The sequence below is a fragment of the Lissotriton helveticus genome, chromosome 4_1 (assembly GCF_964261635.1).
Source record: "Lissotriton helveticus chromosome 4_1, aLisHel1.1, whole genome shotgun sequence".
NCBI lineage: Eukaryota > Metazoa > Chordata > Amphibia > Caudata > Salamandridae > Lissotriton > Lissotriton helveticus.
This window is the reverse complement of record NC_136063.1, coordinates 585,610,735-585,635,697: the sequence shown is the minus strand read 5'-3', so window position 1 is coordinate 585,635,697 and position 24,963 is coordinate 585,610,735. Positions and strand designations below refer to the sequence as shown.

The 24,963-nt window shown below is 46.2% G+C and overlaps 1 protein-coding gene across 7 annotated transcripts in view; it reads right to left on the bottom strand.

Annotated features, from left to right (window-relative positions):
• The window catches only part of MYBL1 (MYB proto-oncogene like 1), a 673,529-nt gene that overhangs the window by 318,851 nt on the left and 329,715 nt on the right, over positions 1-24,963 (bottom strand). For all 7 annotated transcript variants that reach the window (XM_078687219.1, XM_078687216.1, XM_078687217.1 and 4 more), the window contains one exon: positions 17,381-17,614. In XM_078687219.1, the coding sequence (XP_078543345.1) occupies positions 17,381-17,614 (234 nt within the window). The remainder of the gene's footprint in view (positions 1-17,380; positions 17,615-24,963) is intronic.

The following is a 24,963-nucleotide window of genomic DNA, read 5'->3' as shown; positions in this document are numbered from 1 at the left end:
GGTTGTTCCCAGATCCCGGGCAGCAGGAAGGTTGGGTAACTTGCTGCGGCCTGTGGCCCTCGGAGGGACGGAGCGGGTCACGCCTTCCGTACAAAAGGGGCGAAAACCGTACTGAGTGGAGCAGCTGAAGAGGCCCAAGAACTTGGCCGTAGCACGTGAGTCCTGGAAACGCTCTAAAGCGTTGTCAGCTTTGTCGCCAAAAAGGCAACTGCCATCAAAGGGCATGTGCATGAGTGTATTCTTAACATCCCCAGAAAAGCCAGGGGATCTCATCTAGGCGTAGCGTCTAAGAGCTACCGACGTAGAAATCGTTCTACCCACAGAGTCGGCAGTATCCAGTCTACAACGGATGGCAAACTTGGCCGCAACCCTCACGGCAGCAACAGCCTGGGGGGCCTACTCCGGACACTAAGGTAGCACCACAGAGTGGGAATAACGGCCCAATAGACATACAGCGTTTACTGACCGCAGTCCCAAGCTGGCGGAAGAGAAAATCTTCTCCCCAAGAGGATCCAGCTTCTTGGATTCCCTTTCTGGTGGGGCAGTAGGGAATGCGCTTTTGGAAGTAGAGGCTTGGACCACCAAGCTCTCAGAGGTGGGGTGTTGGGAAAGGAAAGTGGGGTGGCCCGGGGCCCGGCGGTGGCGTCGGGCAAACATCCTATCCACGGGAGCCCCCGTGTTGGGCCTGGACCAAGTGCCCAAAAGGATGTCAGTAAGGGCCTAGTTGAACGGAAGCAGAGGCTCCGAGGAGCTCGCCGCCGGCTGAAGCACCTCTGCCAGGAGGTTAGTCCTGACTGCCACAGTAGGGAGTTCGAAGTCAAGAGCCTCGGCTGCCCTACGCAGCCCCACTGGGTACGAAGCTCCCTCCTCCGTAGCCACAGTAGGAGGAGACAACATGCCATGGTCAGGGGAGGTATCCACACCACTGGCATCCCACAGTTCCTCTCTCCAGTCCTGTTCAGATTCTACCTGATCACCTAAAAGGTCTCGTGACCCCTCCCAGTCCTCCTCATCCTCTGGGTGCCAATCTGGCTAAAAAGGGACCCCAGGAGTGAACAGGGGCACAAAAACCCCTCTCTGTGCCGGATGCGGCATCGGGCGATGTCAGTCCGGCTCGGGGTCCACGTCGGGATGGAGGCCAGGGTCGACACCGGCCGGGGGAGTGACCGGTGTCGCATGCAGCAATGGAGCAGGAGGAAGGGGCGCTGGTGGAGATGTAATGAGGTCAACCGGCGCTGATCCGGATCCAGACCCAATCCAAGGGGGCCCTGTGGCGCAGGGGCTGGAGCCGTCGGCTGAGCAGGCCTAGGGACCCCAACCGGTTCCACAGGGCCTGAAGGCGGGCCGGCGGGTCCGGGCCACCCAAAGATGGCATGCATTGCCTCGTAGAACGTACGAAGCTGGGCGGGAGTCGCTACGGGCCCTGGAAAGGGAGGGAAACACGGAGTTGACTCTTTGGGCTCCGCACACAGAGCCTGCGGGAGGGGCAACACCCGCATCCCTCGTCGGATCGGCCGACCGACGAGGAGAAGTCTAAGAGCGATGATGCTTCTTCAACTTCTTCTTATGCGTCGACTTATTCGACCCTGAGTGCGAAGACTCCGATGACTTGGACCAATGGTGGTAGCTCCGCGACCGGTCCCTCGACCTCCCTCGCGACCTTGAACGGCGCGGAGCCGACTTGCAGCGCTCAAGCAGGTTTCGGGACCTCTCCTGCAAAGCCTTCGGCGCCATCGACCGGCAGTCGGCGCATGATTTGGGGTCGTGGTCGCGCTCCAGGCAAAAGAGGCACACACGGTGCAGATCCGTCACCAACATCAGTCATTTCAGGAACCACATGTTTTGAAGCCGGGCATCCTTCGTGCACCAGGAGTTGAAGACTCATAAAAAAAGTCGACAAAAGTTGAGAAAAAAAAAAGTCAGTCAAAAAGTGACTGGAGGTACCAGTCTTCCCAGATCTGCGCTGGCTGGCACGGAAAAAGAAAGAACCGACGTCAGTGCACGAGGGCGGCGTCTAAGTAGCTGCGCAATGTCATCTCGGCGACACGACGGACGCGGAGCTGACCGACGCCACTTTCCGACGCGCAGAGGTACTGCTGACGAAAAAACTTTCCGGATCCAGTCAGACGCCTGGGGGTAATTCTAAGGTATGGTAAGGAATCTATAACTAACGTGTTTCTTTCAGATTCTTTTGTTGCTGGAAGGTGGAATACACCATGTGGGTGTGATCAAGCAAAACCGTGAACTCATTTGGAAGTTGTAAGAGGTGTGCAAAGAGGGTCTGGATATGTGATACAAGATTCGCTGGCAATATGGTGGCAGCCAGACCACGAATCGGAAAATCTTTGCGTCAAGGATGGTTTTCCAGGTCATCTATCCTATCTTGCAATGTTAGCTGCCCCTCTCTCTAACTTTCTGATTCGAGTCATCCTGTCGATACTATCAAGTATATTTTCTGCCACCGTCGTCTCCACCATGTTACAGTGAGTGTCTGTCTGGGGCAATGACTGGTCAATGTCAGATACGGCTCTAAAGAAATCTTGATGAAGAGATGTGAGATCTTTGCAGAACTCACCAAGGAGTAATCTGATGTCTTCTTTAGTTGCGAGAGCATGTGAATCTGAACCGTCATTTAGGGCCGCGGACTGAATCGGAGAGTCACTATCTGGCCCTCTGAGGGAGTCAGGCTTTTAAAGCATGTCGCGAATAGAGGAGGAGAACTGAGTTTTGGTCTTCTGTGTCACCATGCTCATGCCAATAAGACCAAGACTTGTCTGTGTCTTACAGCGAGAGTAATTAAGTACCTCCGCCCAAACGGATCAATGATGCACCAGCAACACCAAGGGAAGAGCACGCACAATGCTAAGCTTCTGTATGTTTCACATTGCATAGGTAACAGCCAAGGATCAGCCCGGTTACATATACTGCCTTAATCTATCCGCTTGTATGCCACCAGTAATACACTAGGCCCTCAATGGAGGAGTTCAGTTTAGAAGACCTGCCTGGACCAATTGAGCTATGAGAATGATGTAGCACTGTTCCTGTTTTATCTTGACAATGGTTCGCGGAACAAGGGAAAATGATGGAATGGCATGTGCAAATGTTCCACTCCATATTATTGAAAATGCATTTCCATTCTGGTTCCAGGTTGCCAGTGCCTGCTGGTGATGAATTAGCATTTTGTGTTCAATTTGGTTTCAAAGAATACGAGTTTTGTTTTCCTTCTGTTATGGAACTTTATTTCCAGCACTGGTGGACTCAAGGTAGCATTTGTGGTATTCTCCAGCTAATCTGCTGAGTGATTCCGCTCACTTGTTTGCTGCTCGAGGTAGGTTTTCTGCCTTCAGACAATTGAATAATTCCACACTGGTGGAGATGGAAGTTTTGATTTTCTCTCTGGTCTGGCTTTTGAAAAGTCAGCCATCTAGGTACAGAAATATACGCTGTCCTCAATATCTGAGCTGTGCAGCTTATTGGGTTAGACATTTTCTAAAGGTGTAGGATGCCGATTTCAGACTGATGGAGAGAACTCAAAACAAGTGGCGGCAAGTAGCTACCTGGAAGTGGGAGTACTTTTGATGTTTGGGATGTGTCTCAATTTTGAGATGCACATACCGGCGATTCAACGAAGTTATGTACTTTCCCCCCTGAAGCAGCTGAAGTAAGTCTAGGAGTGTTACCATACAAAATGATTGTTTTCTGAGGAATTTGCATAAGTGCCGTAGAAACAAAATGGGCCTCCATTAACCAGATATCTTATTAATGAGGAAGAATCTAGAGTAAAAAGTCTTGTTTAACTGGGATTTGGGTAGGAGCATGAAGTTCCCTTTCTATTCCAAGGACTGTATTTCTGCTTGAACTTCAGGAAGGTGATAATGGTTCTCCTATCTGGACAGTGTTAACAGTGATCTTTGTACAATCTTCAGGGTGTGTTTATAACAATTAAGTCAAGAATCAATTAGTCCAAGATCACAGAAGACTACTCTGGTAGGAAGGCAGCAATTCTCCCACTGATACAGGAAAGATGGTGTAAGAGGTATCCAGTGCTGCTAAGGAGTCATTTCCATCTGGAGTCCCATGCTTTATATTGACTGTCTGATCTCTTCTAGGTGTGGGAAGAAAAATTGCCTCTGTGATCTGGGTGTGCTCGGGGCTTGCTGAGGAGGGTTTTCTGAACTTCTGTGTAAGAGTGTTGCTAATGTGGGTAAAGGTGATAGTAGCTTCAGAAAGATTGGTAGCTACAACCTATAGAACCCCGAAGGGTTGCTGGCTGCAGTCTTATAAACAATCTACACACTTAGCAGTGTCCGTCTCTGACTTGCTGTGTTGATGGGTGTCATTTGTGCAGAGGCTGAAAAGCGATTCAGACACTCAGGTTGATCATCATCCTCTTGCCCTTTGCCCTTTAGGTCCCCGTAAGGTTCCTTACACTTTTGGCTCAGTGTCAACGAGATTAGAAGGTAGCATGTGAGGTACTGTACTTGGAAAGGAACAGGACAACTGGAGTACCGAGAATTAGCCGAAAGGTGATGAGAGGCACGGCAAGGACTGGTGAAAGAACTGCATCTGCGGACGCTGTGCTTTATTGATGGAGGTGCAGTCCACAACAGAGCCGTCATCAAATATTTGCCTTTCACCATTACATTCATTATGAACAGGCCAGACTTGGCCACAGAAGACATATGCACTGATGAGGAGGTCTTTGACAAGGTTGTTGACAGTGCGGTCGCAGGTGAATTACTCCTCAACTCTGTTTTTAGTAGGAAATCACATAAAGAGTCCTTTACCTCAGGCTTTTTGGAAGTCTGCGTATCTGGTCTTTTGGGCTGTTTGAACATAATCTAACTTGCTTCTTTCTGACCTCGCTCCCTTTATGGAGTTCTTTTGAAGATATGGAGGCCAAAGGGTAACTCCTATTCTACTCATCCGCAGAGGAAGCAGCTTCTTCACTCTACAAATGGTAGAGGATTCTTTTTTCTCAATCTTGAGCAGCTGCAATGGGGAATATTCTAGAGATCTTGAATGCCAGAGTTTCACACTCAGGACAGACAAACTAAATGTAAGTCCTCTCGGTAGGGACATGCTATGCCTCAGGGTAGAAATCTGACAATGGAGAATGAGAAGGAAAAACAAGACCGCTAACTGGTGGTAGGTCATACCTTTCCAGGTCAGAAATGGCAGCACAAATATCTAAACCCTTCAGCTACCCAGGCACCTACCTAGCAAAGAATTATGCAGCAGTTTGTCTTTTCTGCTGCTGATTAGGTCATGGTCTTGGTCCCTCCACCTTTGTTATTTTGTCTCTCTTCAGTTCGCTCAAGTTCACAGGTTAGCTATTCAGTACCTATGTCTTCTTTTTCTGTGTTTGCGGTCCAATCAAGCTCTGGGTTGCCACTCCGTAGTGTCCTGGGGTTTCTGCCAACTCCTAGTTGGTGCGACGGCTCATCATAGCATCACCCGCCTTGAATTTGGTAAGGTGCCTAAATTTCCATTCCATTGAGGTGTCACTGTTTCTTGTCTCTCATCTTAACCTTGGCCTCCCTTTTCCCGCCCCTCATTCTTAAGACTCTGTGCCAGAACATCTTGTGACAGAACTGGCTCACACTAACAACCGGCTTCTGTGTCTCTTTCCCTTCACCCTGGTTACCTTGATTCTCTATAGGTCGCCACATAAAAGTTGAACATAGATCTCTCTGAGAATGTATTACAGGTTACAGCACGGGCTACCAATGGTTAATGGTGTAGATCTGCAACCAACTAACTAACTACACAGTTAAGCTTCCCTTAACTAGCATCATCATGCCAATCTCTCCACACCGATTGTTAGCTCTGCCAGGGATCCAGTAATGTTTCAATATTTTCTGTCTCAATGCCAATTTCAATTCTTGACAGTGTACTAATGATAAAGGTAAGGCAGGCTTGAGCATCTCATATTTAACAAAGGACGTTCTGACCACGGCCAAGCCACTCATTGTCATTCAAAGCCACTCGTTATCCAATTGCAGCAAATTCTTGACCAAGTGCAAGATTCTTTTTGGAAATAAACAGACCAAGGAGACAGTGCATAAAGGACTCCTCTTGCTAAGACAAGGATCTTACTAGCTATTTCCAGCAGCTAGTAGCAGAACAGACCTGGAAGGATGAGGCAGCAGCCGCTCCATTTCAGCAAGGGACAACAAGAAGAATTACATTTGGACTTATCGATAGGAGTGAACTGCCACACAACTATGACTGACATGATTGTTTTTAAGTTACAAAATGATGCACAACAGAAAGCAGAAAGATCAGAGAGAAGATGTCAATAGCAGATAAAATGGAGTCCTTCCTCACCTATTGCACCAATGCCTACTTCCCGTGAGACTAACCAATACAAATAAAGAGGTATCAAAGGAATGCATGCATCTGAAGAAAAGAAGAGAAGTCGGGAAAAGGACTCTATTTGTTTTGTGGGCAAGGAGGTCATTTTGTTCAACAGTGCCCACAGAGGCTGGGAAACAATGTGGTTCATCCCTAAAAAGCAAATGGAGGACAAACAGGTACACCATTTTAAAGATAGTTGCCTCTAACTCAACTCCGACAAGACTTAAGTACTGATTTTAGGGAAGAACATCTCCGTATGGGACCACAGCTAGTGGCCTGCAGAACTCGGACCTACACCCACACAGACCAACCATGCACACAACCTCCGCATCATCCTCGACAGCCAACTGACCATGAAACGACAAGTCAATGCATTTACCTCCTCCTGCTTCCACACACTTCGCATGCTCTGCCGAATCTCCAGATGGTTCTTAACCAACAGAAGAATAGATCGTCCCTCAGGCCCTCATCACCAGCTGCCTCGACTACGGCAACACATTCTACACCGGCATCTCCACCCAGCTCCTAAGAAGACTCCAGATCATACAGAACACCGCAGCCAGACTCATCCAGGACATCCCCAAATAAACCAATATTGCCCCCCACCTGAGAGACCTCCACTGGCTCCCCATCCAGCTCAAGCTCCTAATGCACGCCCTCAAAGCCCTCCATAACCTCATCAACCTATGCCTACATCACCATCGACTGAACTTGAACCAACCCCCCCAGATACCTATGATCCTCTTCACTCTTCCTTTCGCACACACCCCACATCGTTGCAGCGGTGGCCGCTCCATGCTACATCGTTGCCAAGACCTGGAACGGCCTGCCCCTCCAGCTCCTCACAGTCTCCTCGCTGGCAGACCTCAGAAAGAGACTCAAGACGTGGCTCGTTTATGGAGACACAGCGCCCAGATACCCCTAAGGGTGATAGTGTTGCACTTTACAAATGAGTTTGACTAGACGATTGAACGAAGAAACAGATTCCCATTTCAGATAATAAAAAAAACTGCAACCAGATAAAATACAAGGAACCAATGGAGGACCTTTCACATCGAGCAAGGTTAAGTAGAAGGCTTTGCCATTACAGATGGAAGAGATTCAGTTGGATGCTCCAATATTTCAAGCTGCACTAAACATTATGAATACAAATACGCATCCCCAGGATAGACTGATGTTAACCATCTTTGACCTTCTCTGCAGCGTACTGTCAGGAGAAATGTTACTTAAAAATAATCAAAGAACCGTCATATGTACCACAAGGAGCAAGAAGGAGCCACGGAAGATGATTGCATTTCTGCTGCTTAAAGAGATTTTTTAACGTATTTAATAAGATGGGGCAAATACATTACTTCCCTATAGGGAGTATGGCTGAAGGACTGAACTATTTCTGGATGAAGCTATCTCACATGGGAGAATGTATTTCTTGACTTTAAATGAGGATGTTTTACAAAAGCATCTGAAAAGAAAACCTGGAGAAGGGGTCTATGCGGTATTCCACGTAGTCGACAGGAGCCCTAATAATCTACATTTCTAAGGCAAATACAGAGTACCAGTCCGATATCGAATATTGAGAACTGAAAAAAGTTATGATTCACAATCGATACCCCCTTCTACTCATCTCCAACTTATTATACCAGATGAAGGCAGCAAAGATCTTTCTCAACTTGCAGTGGGCAAACTATTTGGTGAGGTTCTGAAAAGGATAAGAGTGGAAGACAGCAATAAATATACAGTAGAGAACATTTATTTGGTAAGGCACTCCAGCCAATAAAATGCTCCAGCAACATTCCAGCATTTTGTGAATGACACCTTCCGAGATCTAATGAATACATTCATGATTATTTACATGGATGATATTTTTAGACAACCTGAAGAAATAAGTCTGACAAGTACTAAAAAGACAACATTGCCTATATTCAAAAGCCAACAAATGCAGGTTTGCAGTTACGAAAATATACTTCCTTAGATTTCATATCTCCGGAGAGAGAATTGGAATGGGTTCAGAAAAGGTGAAAGCCAACATCAAATGGCCCAATCCATCAAACATTAGGGAGATACAAAGATTTATAGGATTTGCTAACTTATGTAGGAATTTCTCAACAATAATTTCACTATTTATTCAACTTCTCAAGGAGAGACAACCATTTCATGGGGGTTGAAAGCAAAAATTGGTCATTCAGTTGTTAAATGCCGCCTTCACGTCTGCACCCTTTTTCCAGTTCTTGTTGAGGTGGTCAATTCATCATATGCTATTGGAGCAGTGTATGATGTTGTTACGCATGTTACGCAAAGTTCTGCCCCTTCTCCCCGCTCAAGCCAGGCCGGAAGTAGTCCGTGGGACCATACTAAGTCGACTCGACTATTGCAACGGGCTTCTTCTGGAGGCTCCAAAAACCTGCTGGGGAGGTTGCAACGGGTGCAGAACATGGCTGCCAAGCTGGCTCTCTCCCGCCCTAGGTCCAGCTCTTCCACTCTTGCTCTACGAGACCTACACTGGCTCCCGGTAGGTTTGCGGGTACAATTTAAAGCGGCATGCTTGGTGTTTAAACGGTACACCTTTTGGGCCCCATTCCTTTGCAAAACATGTTCGCGTGGTACTCGGCTCCACGGCTCCTTCGTTCTTCATCGGCTCACCTCCTGGTGGTTCCAAGGTTTCATAGAGTGAGGATGGGTGGTCGCTCCTTTAGCGTGGCAGCGGCCAAACTGTGGAACTCCCTCCCACTTTCTCTGAGGAGCTACAAGGACTATCTTCCGTTTAGGAAAGCATTAAAAACGTACTTATTCCCATAATCGGCCTGAGCGGTTAAAGTGCACGGTTCCTTGATCAAAGCGCCAGGATGCCCTTTGGGTGACAGGTTTTGCGCTCTATAAATATATTAAATAAATAAATAAATAAATTATCACAAACCCCAAGCAAGAGGCTTGGTCTCTTGTTGCATTTTATTAAAAAATCTTATCCAGTTCAGATTGCAACTATACCATCTACAATCTAGACCTCTAATCATCAAAGAAGCCTTTGGACACTCAAGGCACTAATTAGATGCTCGTAAGATTTCAGTGTGGACCGACCATAAGAATTTTTTGTACTTAACCTTCAATAAATATATCAACACAAGACATGCTTGCTGGTCACGATTAGATCATCTGACCTACATACAGGGTAATTGACATGGCTATCCTGACCTGTGGAGAAGGCAGAGGTAGAGAATGAAGCTTCAAGTATGCCAGTACTCACTACTCCTTCAACACACTGTTTCTTCTTTTTTACAAACGTTTGCTAGGGTCAAGAAAATAGGGATCAAGAGTAACTGATACAAAGGGAATCCAGTAACAGAAAGTAGAAGAACTTTATTTACATTTATTCCAGAGGAAATACTCTAACAGCAAGTATTATAATGGCGCATTAACATTTGGTAGCAAGACATCCTGGGAGAAGGAAAACCAAGGAATTAACCCACTACATCTGGAGGTCAAGAGTGACCAAGACTCAACAACTACATTAGTGCCATTTGTTGCTCATACCAAAAGTCTTTATAGGGTTGTTACAACTTCTGCCCTCTCGTCAGCAACCAAGGCTCATAATTTCATGCAAGTAGTGCTGGATTAGTTTGGCAAACTAGGTAATATTTTAACCCTTTAAATAATTGCCAACAGCTACTGAATTGGTATACATTTTCCTTGGAAACATCTTCCGTCTGAATGGATTGCTAGGGAACATTGTCATGCCTACAGACTACCAATTTGTGGCTACATTTTAGAGGAAACCGATGAAGAAAGAAGGAGGAGTATATTACAAGTCCACCAGTCACTATTCACAGATGAGTGGTTAGACTGGGAGACCGATCCAATCTTTAGAACAATATTTTAGTTGTTTCCTCCTGAATTATTTTACAAAATGGAACAAATGGATTCCTTTGGTGAAGTTTGCATACAAAATTCAGTGCACAGTTTCATTAGTACTATGTCTTTCTTCTACAACTAGGTGATCAATAAATTCCATAGATCTGGTTATTCTTCAGGAGTAAAAGAAACAAACTGGAAAAGTCTGAATTAGGACTCTTGCAAATGCAAAAATCCACTCAGGAGGTTAACTCCTATTGACTTGTTACATACTCAAGATCTCCACGCAGAGAGCCTACGAGAGGTTCTACAATTGCAGCATTAACTCAGTTCTTAATATTAGAACACTACTAATATAGATATCACAAAATTATTTCATGATTTGTTTAGAAAATCTCATTCTTTAATCTCTACAGAATTAAATAATTTACAAATTATATTTCCTAATACCTGGATAACATATTTAATAAATTGGCATGAGTGTCATCTTCTGTTCCATAACACCAATCATACCCTATGTTCTCTCATATAAAACAAAAACAGACTTGTAATTTTGTTCTATGTATTACAGCATTACATTCACTGCGATGGATATGTTCCTTCAGTTCTATAGCTTACTGATGGCAACAAGTCATGAAACTGTATGATTTTCCATTGCCGATTCGTTTTTCACCCTCCTCCACATTTATTATCATGTCTCTCTTTGATTTCCATGGGTTCAACTGTTACCGATTTAGTAACTACCCGTGTTTCGGTGTTTGTCTGAACTGGCGGCTGTACCATCGAGCATCTAGTTTACGGGTCCTTGGCAACCTAGGGTTCTCCTACAGTTCCTAGATGGTGTGAGAGCTCATAATAGCATTATCTGCCTTGGAGCTTGTTAAATTGCGTAATTTCCCCCTTTTCCCCCTTCATTCTCTATCAGTCCCACTATTACGATGATTTCTGCTTCTCGGAGTACAGGTGGAAAGACTGGGACTGTGAGCGTCACCTTCTCCTCCCATCTAGTCCAAGACTCTTCCATCTTTTGGGCCCACAGGGGCAGAGGAGGGCCTTCTTAAATGACTCTGATGTCATAGGAAATCAAAGCACAAATCCAGGCCCAAAACGAGATTCAGTGAGAAAAATTGCCAGAAGTGTTGAACATTTTCAGAACAAAATGGTAACATTTGCTGGACGCTATTCTGAAGGAATCTGAGCAGAGCTCAGGGGAGACTCTCTAAACTCCCATTGTCTGTGAAGAAATGTGAGGCATGGGGGTCTCTTTAGGAGACTACAGGTCAAAGCCATTCCACCTCTTAGCCTGAAGATTGGGTCATTTCAAACTTACACTGTTTTCAGAGTTGTTTCTAGAGAAAGTGGTTTTCTATACTGCTTTAGTGTGCAACCAGAACTTTATACTTCGACGATAGAGAAGATTCGAACAAGTAAATGTATGAAAGACCCAATGCTGGAGAATACAGTCTTATGTTTTGTGGATTAAATGCACATTTTACTTTAAATCTTTCCTTGCTGTTGCCACAGCTTATAGCACCCATATAAGACTCTGAGCTGACAAGCAATGGCAACAAAGAAAAGCAGTCAGATAGGTTTGCATCAGGAGAGTTGAAAATATATATAGTTTCAGGTGTTTCTGCTACTCATAATGCATTGAATGGACAGCTAGCCCGACAGCAGTTTTTTGGGCGGTTTTGTTAATAAGTTGAATAGTCAGTTGTTTTCTCTGATGGAGAAGCAATAAAGGTGGGGAAGATGGAGGGTAGTTTATGACTGAAATAATGATTCAGACGACGCAGAACCAGGACTACAAATAAGCAACCATTTCTTCTGCATCTTAGGATCTTCATTGATTTTAATAAATGTCATTATAGAATGGCAAGCGAAAAGGCCATAAGATACAACACCTATTAGTGAAATACTGAAGGGTATATCATATATGATCTTTACGATGGAGATAAGAGAAACTTCATGGTTGCCTGAACAACTATTGAGTCAGACTTAGTATCCATATCAAAGCAATAATGGTTTGGGAGTGAGAGTACTGAATTCAAGGTAGCATCTTTACAAATGTCTGTTACAGGTATATTTCTCAGCCAAAATGTGGCCAAGGTGGAGTGAGCCTTTGGCTTAACAGGTAGACATTTATTTGCTAATGAATACATAAAACAATGCATGCCGCTATCCACCTGGAGCCGGATTGTTTAGAGGTAGAAATACCCTAAAGTACGTGGCTATAACTGATTGATTTGGACTTCCTTATTATCGTGGTTTCAGCTAAACAGAAATAAGGGACTTGTGAAACATCTAGAGAGTGCAAGGCATCTTCTGCTGGTGTTGATGGGTTGGGAAAGAAAGTCAGAAGGGTATTGGTTTAATTGATGTGGTGCTCTGAAACCACTTTTCAAATGAATTATTGATTTGGTATCAAAACACCTGTTAGCGAATAAGACTCTGATTGGTCCTTTCGCTGAAGCATGTATTTTGCTAACTTATCATGCCGATGTGATAGCTATGAGAAAAGCCACCTTCTATGATAAATGCTACAAAGAAGCCTTGTGGAAAACCTTAAATGCCAGCCCATTAATTTGTTAGTACCAAAATTAACTCCTTTGGTACAGATGCTGATCTTTCTTAGACCTTTTAGAAAGTCTTTAAGGACCAATCTTTTGAAGGTAGAACTCTAATAAGGAAATTTTCTGTACGCTGTAATGGAGGAAGGATGGACCTTAATCGATGCAAACTACTGTTTCAATTAAACAGATGCAGCAAATGTGGTAGAAACATTGTTTCACGGGTGATTAGGTTGTAGGGGTTATGCTAGCAGAATCTCTTCCATTTACATGAACAGCATGTCATGGCACCCGGTAGAGGGAACTTAACTTCTTTTAATAAGTTTATGCATAATTGTGACAAATTCACAAGTCCATATAGTCTGACCATATTCAATGACATTGTGGTGGAAGAGTTGTTCCTGAGATATGGTCAACAGACCCTGTTTGCAAGGCAACCTGTAAGTGACATTTGCAGCAGGTGTGAATACCACTATTGCCTGGGCCAGTCTTAAGCAATAACGATAAATAGGGCTTGGCAATTCCAGAGTTGCAGGATAACTGCAGGTATCGATGGACTTGAAGGAAAAGAGTAAAGCAATGTCTTTGATCAAGAAATCAAAAGAGCACTACCCAATGACCTTGGTTCCAGTATAGCTAGGAAGAATAGACGGGAAGGCCTTGAAAACCAGATGGGCTCTAGCTGATGTGATACAAAGGTTCCTACTTTGACAACTGGGCTTCCACTTCCAGAGAGCCAGGGTGTGTTCCCCTTCAGACATAAAGGTATCTGTGACAACTATCTGCAGTGGCTGTTCCTGTTGAAAGGAACACTTGTCAGGTTATCTACCTTGCACCACAATGATGGGGATTGTCTTGCTGCTGTTACGAGGTGTGTTTACCTTGCCAACTGTTGCATGCCTGAGACCACTGGTTGTCTAGACAGTGATGAAGTGGTCTCATATGCAGCCTCACATCTGTAACCATGGAAATGCAAATAAGCATAATGCAAGATAAGAGATTACCCGAATCGTGTTGATTTCTGCACATTGATTCGCAGTCGGAGATGGCAAAGCAGGGACATTGTGGTGTTTAAATCTTGCTGAACCTTATCTTAATTGTGGGTTTTTATCAGTCAATGATCTAGTTCAGGATAGGCTAATGCCTTTCAGAAGGAAACAGACCTGAGACCAAAGTTTCTCACTGCAAATTGATAGTATGCCGCTCCTACAATAAATCCCAGATATCCTGTGTGGATTTTGTAAGCTGTACATGAAAATATGTATCTCCGAGATCTATTGCACACAACCAGTTACCCTCTTCGAGGTGAGGGAAGATCTGACAAACCGCTAATATTCAAATCTCTTGATCCACTTGTGGGTATTTTGCAGATCCAAAATTGGTCTGAATTCCCACATCAGGCTTTTCTTTCAAGAAGGACATACCTGGAGTACATTCACTTGGGTAGGGATGGTATTGGCTAAAACTTTTGGTTCTTCAACAATGAGGCCATCTGTTTTCTTAGTTGCACGAAATGGTGACTTGACTTTAGCTACAAATTGAAGAAAGTGGTCATGCTCAATAATTTTCCGTACCCATTTGTTTCCTGGGAGCTCTTGTTTCTACTCCTTGCTGTAAGAAACCATTGCCCCCACTGGAGTTGCAAGCGGAGGTGAGGCTGGCGAATGTGTCACTGTCTGCTTTCAAGAGGACGGTTTAAGGTATCAGTAGCTTGGGCCTGTTCTGATTTCCACTTCAAACCATTTTTGTGGTTTGGGTGCCTTTGGTCTGTTGTTGCTGATAATATTCGGGCCAATGAGGAGAGTGAACCCACAAAGGGAAGAAATGTATATGCCTGTTTGATTTGTATAACCTTTTCTTTCCCCCCCCCCTTCCCAAAGTACAAGCAACATTTTTGATTCTGTCCATCAACTCTCCTGCTGTGCAGATATGTGCTGAATAAACAGCGAAGAGACACAAAAAGTTAGATTTACGATTTTCAACCGATGAACGGTTTTAATGACGTCGGTCACACCATTAAGTATCTTCTGAGGGTGACTGCGTAGCAGTATCCTGATGCTGAAAACTCTACTGCATCAACAACCACATTGACCACTACTTTTGAGATTGGAGATCCTTCTCTTACCATGTCTTTAAATACTCCTTACGATAGCCTGCAGGCCATTTGAAAAGGATTATAGGCTTTCCCAAGGTGCCATAACAACTGAGAAGTGTTATTGTACTTGCGTTTTTTTAGTGCACTGTGTGTCGTCCTACACATGTTTCTCTCTGCCCTATACATTTTCTTGCTTTCATAGCCTGGTGGGGCTGATGTTTCTGGTACTGAAGCATATCTACACCCAACTAAAGACACAATAATGTAATCAGGCTTCTGATCACTTTTCAGAAACTTCAGATCTTTTGGTGGAGGTTTGTACTAAATTAATCATTTTGGCATAGCTGCTTTAACCATAGCCAGTGATATAAACTCATCTTCTGCTCATTCATGAAAACCTGGCACCAATTGAAGGAGAGGTCTTGGGCTAGCTTTCTGTTGCAAAGTTACTGAAATTATGGACACTGAGGTCTGAAGTGTGTCTAAAGGAGGGTACAGTTCACTAGCTCCTCCAGTCACCAAAACTTGACATGTGGTAATGAAATAATAATGCAGCTTGAGAGGCTGCATGAGGCATCAGAGTATAGGATAATGAAGAATCCCCACGTCTTGAATGTAATGAAAACTAAAAAGGAAAGGGTGACATATGAGCTCTACTTCTCTATCCGAGTGCGAGGAGTACTCCTTCACTCTCTAGGTAAATGTTTTTCCTGAAGGGAGACAGAGCCTCTCAAAGGCTGGCTAGGGGATACCAAAATGTCCTTAAATGGGGCATGAATGTCTGTCTAGACACCATTTTCTGAGGTACTGGCAACTTCAAAAGTACCAGAGGAAACTGGAAAGTGTCTTCGGCTAGAATGACTAATATCTGATGCCTCTTGAAGTTGTACATTTGTTTCTGCATCAAGAGAGAGAGCCTCAATCTTTTCTTCAGCATTGGTGTAAACAGACATTGAATGCCTCAACTTCAAGCAGTGGTCCAGTAGTGTGGAGAAATGCATTAATGACACTGGGGCTGTCAACAAAGCTTCTGGCAATGCCGAACTATGGTCTGTATCGACGGTGAGCGGTTATCCGTGGCTCTCTGGTGTGCCTCAACGCCACTGATCATGTCATATGCTTCACCTCGAAGACTTCCAGAAATGGCGATGAAGATGCAGCCGTAGTGTGGCCATCAACCCCTCTGAAGGAAAGCACCTTGGTGCTGAGGCCATGGTTATCGACAGCAAGCATTTATATCAATGTTAAGAATGATGCTAGGAAGGTCTTTTTTGACCTTTTTGACCTTTTCACATCTTCAACCTAGGATCATTGGCTGTGGGGTCATTTGAAGTACTTGTTGGTTTACCATTGGAACTGAAATGTTCCCTGGAAGTCTAATCAGACTAAGAGCCCTTTCAGAAATTTTCTGACAGAATTCACATCTGAGTGAGAAGAGAGAAAGCCTCATACATACCCTCTGATGGCCTGAAACATCATTCTTAATGCCACATAAGACATTTGAGAACTAAAAATTGCATTTTGGGTTAAAAAAAGTAGCATCAGAATGGTGGAAAAAATGTTTAATACACTCGTTTGTCTGTGAAGATGTTGAGTGAAAACCAGAAAATCAAGAACTTGTGAGAATTTTCTCTCACAAAGTGTATGAAACACACCCAGTCACACAAGCTAGACATCATGGGCACCAGAAGCCTCATGTGCCCTAAAAGAGCAGTACATATTTTCAACTCTCTCGTGCCAGCCAATATGGCCGTGTTTTGCTGGTCAATGAAGAATTTTACATAGGGGCTCCAATGTAGTCTGAGTAAAGGTACTTGTTCTCATGTTTTTAAAGACCTGCAATTTGGAAATCCTCTGCTACACAGGCTTCCAGAAAGCAATAAGCAACAAAAGAACATGTGTACTTCTCCCCTTGTCATGAATTATGGAATAATGCTAAAGACATGTACTGTTGAGGAAGGATTATAGGGTCCCTGGACGCAGCAGAGAATTATTATGATATTTATGATTATCAATGAAAATCATACGATTCAGAATCATTATTCTATCATCTGTAGTTCTATTTCCACTGCAATCAGCATTCCTAGGGCTTCAGTGAGAGCTATTGCTTCAAATGTGTACGAGTTTGTTTTTCTAAAATTAGACCAGCCACACCATATAGGACCATACACCTTGGGCACGATTCACAGAACTAACTTAAGACAAAATCCTAAACTTACTACCATTTTGGTATTCAGAGAAGGCACTTACTCATTTCGGTATTCACAGAAGGCACTTACTCATTTCGGTATTCACAGAAGTTAGAGTCCTAACTTTACTACTCCTAAATGCCTTCTGTGAATACTGTTCTGGTCTATGTAGGTTACTCGATAAATGACCACACGTCAGAAGCACACCACATTTGCCAAAGGTGTTCCCTCAAACCTGCTTATTAAGGTGCACAAACATTCCAATGCTACGCATGGTTCATTAAAAAAACCTCCTGGAAAAGTAAACATTTTTGTAGACTTACGGCTTCAATAAGCTCCAACGTCTCCGCAAATTCAGGAATGGTTTGTAGGGAGGAGAAAACAGTATTTGCTTCAACAGTGAGGAATTTGCTTGGGGAGCCTTGCTGAGTACTTGTGCTGTTGGTCTCATCAACACTGTAAAATTCACTTGTTTGTTCCTCAAGGCTGTTTAAAGTATTTGACATGCTGTCATCGATGAGGATGCTTCCAGACCAGCTAGAAAAGCTACCAGATTGCTAGAAAACAGAAAGACAATTGTTGTAGCTTTTACGACTACAGTTATTCATGTATTACAATTGTGCGTTTGCATTTTGATATTTCTAATAACAGCTACCTTTACATTATTAACTAACGACCAATATATATGTTGTCCAAAGATAGTATTACAATCATAAAATAACTTGAGAATAAATGACTTTCCCATAGTTCTTTATCCATGAACTTTGTGCTAAGGCTGGTTTCCACCACTTTGAATAGCTGGTTTGCAAGAGGGTGGTATTCCAATGGAAACGGTATATAAAAGTTATGATACCATAAGATTTGTTCAGCGCTCTGATACCCGGATGGGTCACATCTGCGCTAAAAAACTCTTTTAAATAATGTAGGCAGAGAAGCCTGGATGTGCCACCTGGTAGTTTAATCTGAAATATTTTGGATAAAAGCAATAAAGAACAGGCAATAACTGCTCTGTACCATGAACAATGACTTTCTAACTGCTGTATTCCATTATACCATGCACATAATCTGAATTTAACACCCAGAGCACATTTGGGAACAAGTTTATGAACATGGTAGACAGAGGAATCTAAACCAGAGGCATCTGTAGTTTTACACTTATGTTATGTGTATTTGTAAAGCGCACCACCATCCACAAGAGTATCCTGGCGCCCTAAAGGTGTTTGCTCCTAGCCCTGCTTATGGTCGATTAGTTAATTGAAAATCCAGGTCTTCAGCTTCTTGCAGAATTCAAGAAGAGCGGAGAGGTCTCTGATGTGGAGTGGGCGAGGATTCCACGCTTTAAGAGCAATGTAAGAGAACGCCCTTCCTCCTGATCTGGTTCTATGTATGCATGGGATGTGTGCAAATAGGAGTCCCACAGTGCGGAGGTGTCTGGGTGGTTGATAGAAGAAGATGCACTGTTCCGGTATGTAAGGTCTAAGTTGGATAGGGCCCTTGAATGTGTGTGTGAGGAATTTGAAATGCGCCAGTGGAGCACCCTGAGGTATGGTGTGATGTGAGGTCTGTGTGGGAAGTTGAGGATAAGTCTGGCTGCAGAGTTCTGAATGCTTTGTAGTCTTCTAGTGAATTGCTTGGGGATCCCATTACTCCTCTCTTGTTGGTGTATTGATCTAGAGACAGTTGGCTTTCATCCAGTTAACGACCTCAGTCATGCAGACGGAAGAGGGAGGCATCGCCTGGAGCAGCGCTGCACCACACCTCTATCTTCCCCTTGGAAGGCAGTGGCTGGGAGGTGATCAGAGGCCTTCTCGTGCCTGGACTGAGTAGAGGACAGGCCCGAAAGCGGGAGCAGTCACGGAGCGGGTGGTGCAGCGCTAGACACTTGTGGCCCAGCTAGGTTCCCCAATGGGGTCTGGCACCCATTACCACACTTCCAATTACAGTGTTGCAGTCACTGTCTTAAACGCAACCGGGGATGCGACCCTCGCGAGACTTGGTGATTGCGCTGTGTCTGGGCCCTGCTGAAGACACCGGCAATACCGCCTGGCTGGGACCCCGGCAGGGGACAGGGAAGCCAGCTCTGTCTGGCTGTTTTTACTTGGATTTGCTTCCACCGCCTTGCCAGTGCTTTGCCTCGTGGGGGTGTGTGAGGCCCAAGGGTCACATCCAGCTCAGGCCACCACCATCATTTCTGGTGACATTGGTGTGCTCTTCTGAAAGAGGCAGCTGCCCTGATGTGGGCTACGGATGTACCCTCTTTCACACTGGGCTACACCAGTTGAGATCATGGGATGCAAATGGAGCCATGAACTACATAACACAGCCTCATGCTGACTGCTGATACACGCCAGTCTGATATCAGGGTACCTAACAAAACATTTTTCTCGCACCTGGGCTTCCTCGCTGGCACAGGCTCAATTGGCTACCCTCCCACCCCACTGCCTTGTTGCCCATACTTGTACTGGGTTGTATAAAGCGGGCCCCACTCATTCCCTCTTGGCGTTTGTTGATGGCACTGAGGCCTACCTAGAAGCTTTCCCCCTACTTCACCCTCCTATTACTCTGGAGATAGCCTTTACACCACAAGACTTGACCTGTTTGTGGGGTTGCAGGTGTGGGTGCATTGACCCCATTGGCTGCCTACCACTGTGCCTCTGAGCATAGGGCCTGGCGTCATAGGGCAGCAAGAACTTCGGGGCTGCCACACCCCCAACGTATGCAAATGTGTCTGCAAGGGGGCTCATCAGGAGTTTGACATAGGGGCAGTCTGCTGTCACCGAGCCCCCATATTGATCAATGAAATACTGTAAGACCAGCAAAATTAATCAGATGCAGGTGGCTGCTCGTGCTGTGGAACCCCAACATTACTTCCCGTGCACGCAAGCGAGCCCCACATCACGTTGCGCTCTCTATGCTTGATGACTGGCACACCCACTGGGTGCCCCCCTGGGTTGCTTGTGCTGCGGCACCACATAACATACTTAGGCGCACACAAGCAGGCCCATCTCGACGACGGTTCCACAAGAATTCTGACACCATCAGCTGGAGCATCACAGGCATCCTTTCTTTGTGCTAATCTCGGTCCCTTGTGAACCTTGCACTGCTGATGCACCCCCTGGCCATTGGGTAATAAAGCTGGCCTGAGTGCAGGGAACGCTAAGCACATCCCACCCAGCTTTGGCCCCCGAAATGCTGGACACAAACCAGCTGGCCATGAGACGCCTCAGCTTGGGAGTCCAACACGCAACACCACACCAGGCATCAGCTCTGGGGAAGCCATCTGGAGATCTTGACGCTGCGGAGCGTCCAAACTCATATCTGTCACTGGGCACCTAACTGGACACAGTGCTACAGGCTGTGGAGAAGATTGGGGCAACACTCGAGCATGCACATCACTTGAAAATAGAATCGATAAAGTAACCGCAGACTTCACATTGCTCCATGCCGACCACTGCAAATGGCAGACAAAGTACATAACGTTGAGCAGACATTAGCCAAGCTTCAACCGGCAATTCGTTCATCGGACTACTTATTGCAGGCCCTGGTTGACGTGTGAACACCCTCCAGGTGCCAATCCCAGGTTTTTTTGTTCCGTTTGCTAAAATACTGGGACTGTGATGCCATCATGCACAAGGCACGCAAGCTACTGGACATCAAGGTGAATAATGCCCCAGCCATGCTCTTTCCGGACTATATCATGCTGGTGCGGCAGCAGAGGACGTCCTTCCTGGTTGTTAAGCGCTGATTTCGTGAGTTGGACATTCGTTATTTGCACTTGGAATTAAAACACTATTACACCTCACTATACCACTTGATCAGACGCTAGCCAGGGCAGCATTGACACATTTTTCCCCACGATCCAACTGCCCATCACACCTGAACAGTGGGAGAAACTTGACGAACACACTGCTCTAACTGAAACCGGGGAGGCCATCAGGGCCATAGCGACGGGCAAATCCCCCGGTCCGGAAAGCCTAATGGTCGAGTACTACAAAGCATATGACTCTTTGCTGGCCTCTCAACTACATGCTGTTAACTGAAAGGCCCAACTGCTTTCTGCCTTCCTGAGTCCCTGTATCAGACTTTGCTTATCTACAACCCAAACCAGACAGGGACCCCACAGCCCTGGGCTCCTACCGACTCTTGGCTCTATTCAATACCGACTAGAAAATATTGGCCAAAGTTCTAGCACCCTTGGTCTAGTCATTATTCTACCCTCACCATAACAGGTTCGTCCCAGCTGCGATACCTCCTTAAACCAGCAGCTCTTCTTTCATGTCCTTAAATATTCCGCACATCGATGACCACACTCCGAGTGTGTTAGAATCTGAGGTCTCTGGTTGGCACAGGTATGCACTTGTGGCAAGCAGGGACCTTCTCCTCCAGTCAGGGCAAGGGAACTACTCCGTAAGAATAACCCCTGCTCACCCTCTAGGTTGCGTGGCGCGAGCAGACAAGGCTAATCTTCAGGACGATAGTTAGTTAAGCATTTATGATCACATAGAGTAAACCCACTGACCCACCACAAACGGACACCAGTCGGTTGTATAAAAAATACGTAGACTTTATGTAAAAATTCTTCATATGCAGGATTATCACAAGACCATATAACGCTTAGCGATTGAGGGTCACCAGATTTAAATAGGCAATTGTTCTTTAAGTGTTCTTGGTTAGCAAGGTACGATGACAGGGAAAACAAACGTTGCGGACCCTGGATCCGATGCAAACTTGGGATAGAGTTCAAGTGTACCTTGCGTTGAGTGTCAGAGGCGTTTCGGGCGCGGTTACTGGTGAGGGCGGACCTGGGACGAGGCCAACAGTTCTCCAAAGGGTCTGTCCGGCTCGGAGCCCCCTCGAGGTGCGAGGCGGGTGAGCGGGATGGTGTGGAGGGTTGTGGCGATCCGGGGTCTGATACAGCTCACGGAGAGAGGCGCCGTTCAGGCCTGCGGGGCGTACTACTTCTTAGAACGCTAGGTCGTCCCTGTGGATCTCTGAGGGGCGTCGCGTTCTCGGGCAGACAGGTGCAGTACCGGGCCTCCGGTACCATTGTACGGAAGGCCTGTCTTGAGGTGCGGCACGAGCCTTGGTATGCAGAAGGGCAAAGCGAGACAGTCGGGTACATTACGACATACGGACCGTCCGAGGCTATCAGATACGCTCCGTGCAGGATTCCGTCGGGAGAAGATGAGAGGCGCACAACGCGCTCCGTAGCAGGCGAGGTGACAGGAGAGCGAGCGGCCTGGCACTGAAGCGGAGAGCGACTCAAGCTTGAGCGGGGCTCTCTGCCACGGGGCGACCAGGCTCCGAGCTGTCACGACCTTAGGAGGGGCGAAGGCACCCTAGTCAAAACTCCGGCTAGGGAATAAGAACTAAAGGCCCCACAGCAAAAGGGCACAGGCAGAATAGAACCCAATGGTCCTGGGGTTCCGTTAAGGGGGCAAGCTCGTGATCAAGCCCTTGGAGATTGTTTCAGGCACAAGTCTACAAAGTCCTCTCTGGTCTTTTCCTCTCCGTTCTCAGCAAGGCACCACTGCAGGCCAGTCCTTCAGGGCAGAGACCGGTTTCCTTCCTTCAGCTTCTCTTGGTCCTTCTAGTCAGGCAGAGGTTCGTCGTGGTCAAAACAGGATCTGGTTTGTTAGGAGCAGGGCTCCTATATTTATACTCAGTTTCTTTTGTCTTTGCAGGCCAGGGGGCCTGAGCCTGGTTCAACCCAGTTTTGGAGCAGTCTGTTGACAGGAAGCTGCTGTCTTCTTTCAGGGTGCAGGGCAGGGACATCAGACGCTCCGCAGGAGGTGTAGCCAGCATTGTGGTGGTGGAACACAACCCTATTCAGAGTCAAGGACTACTCCGCCCACCCTGACCCGTCCTTTGTGGAGTTCCCATAACATGGCAGCCTGACTCTTTTCAATATTTGGGAGTCAGGGTGTATCATCAGCCAGCCAACTTGTTTGACGGTAACCTTCTGAGGGCTACAACAGCCATCAGATCCCAGATGTCTTTCTGGCGCACGATCCTCCCGTCTGTCATGGGCCGCATAGTTCTTCTCCAAATGGTGGTCTTACCCCAGTTGCTCTTATTATTTCGCCAACCTGCCTCTATACATCATACCCCCTTCTTTTGCTCTTTTGAGGAAATCATGAGAGTTTATTTGGAGTAACTCGCACAACAGGGTGGCATTGTCAAAACTATAAATACCTCCTGACCAGAGCGGGCTTGCAGTGCCGAATCTGGAACCGTATTATCTTGCCTCCCAGCTCCAATGGGTGGCCAGTGGTTGGCGAGTTTACATTTGCCAGACACTGCCACGCTGTCGCCGGCCTAGACACTCCCAGAGATCCCCTGACTATCGCTGCTGCACCCGTCGGAAACCGCCAGAACCACTGCTTTTCAATGTCGCCCATCGCTGTTATCGCCTGAGTTTTTATCTCACCTGATCCGTGATTCCCTATGCACCAGCATTACCTCTGCTTGCCGTCTGGCTGGAGGCTGGCTTGCACATCATGGGGGACTTATACCGGGATAGAGTCATTCTGCCCTATGGCACACTAGTGGAGGAGGAGGAGGAGGACCTACCCGAGGTAATTTCTTCTGTACAACTCATTACTTGTGGCAATAGGTTCCAATGGGGCGATATGATGCGAGAACATTCAATGCACCTTGCATGTTATGGACACGGGCAGGCACATCACGCACTGGTTTGCAGATTTGCTGCACCACCACACTGCTATACCGCTTTTAACTTTGCGACGCCACTAGGAGGAGGATCTGGCTCGTCTGTGTATGGACAAAGAGTGGGCTAACTTCTGCCTTATTCAGTATTACAATGTACCAAAGTGCTCACCTTTCTCCTGCCAAAATTAATCGTTACTTTCAACACACCGACGCTGCTTGCCCAGATGTCACCTGCCTGAAGCTGACGTCCTTCATATGTTTTGGGCCTGTCACTATTTACTGGGGGAAGGGGGCTCCACACAATCCAATTATCTGCCTGCATAGGGCGCACAGTGATGCACACATGGGAACTATGTATTTTGGGTCCTTTTCTAGATTTGGGCATGCTGACAACTAAATGCCTTTTCACAAGGTGTTGGAGGTCCTTCGAACCTCCGCCCCTGGTGGCCTGGAGGCAGTCGCTCCTGGTGTGGGCTCAAGTTGTGAGCGTTGTGTTACACAGAGAGGATGAATTAGGGATGTGTATATTCCCTACAGCTGGGACAAATATGGATGTTCAAACCAAGCTGCACACTAATTCAGACGCTGAACCCCCCCCCCTACCCCGCCGCTGGGAGAGAGGACGAAGCAAATGTGAAGACCTGACAACTTAGTCCTCATCAAACACACAATGTGTTGATGGGTACTTAAATGCTTAGCCCGCACCTCAATTAAGGTTTGCTGGGTCGATTGTTGGGAACAAGGGTACTATTGACTAATACGAGTGTCTGATTGGGGCGGGGAAATTTACTTAGGGCGATATATTAAGTTTATTGTCCCCCTTAGCTATTGATTTTGTAACTCATTTGTACCTTTGCTAATATTACACATCCTGGACCCTACAGTTGGCCCCACACGAACAGTCAATCATGAAGCCTATGCACTGAGGTGTAGGCGTACTATTCTCCATGTATCACCAGGTGCCTGGTTAACTGTTACATATCTAATGTCGTGTACGGGGGAGGAGCTTGGCTCGCGATGAACATGGCCGTCTGAGCCTCGAGCTCCTGAACACCGACCAGCAATCCTTAAACTATCCGGCTCACCCACCACTGAAGAGTTGTTTGTGGATTTCTGCCGGGACATCGGAGCGTCACGGCTACCCGCGGATCTAATCCCGACCCCCCGGGACCCTTCAGAATCGGCGCCGTTTGTGCGGTGAGGCGAGAGGCCACAGAACCCCGAGCTCGGGTGA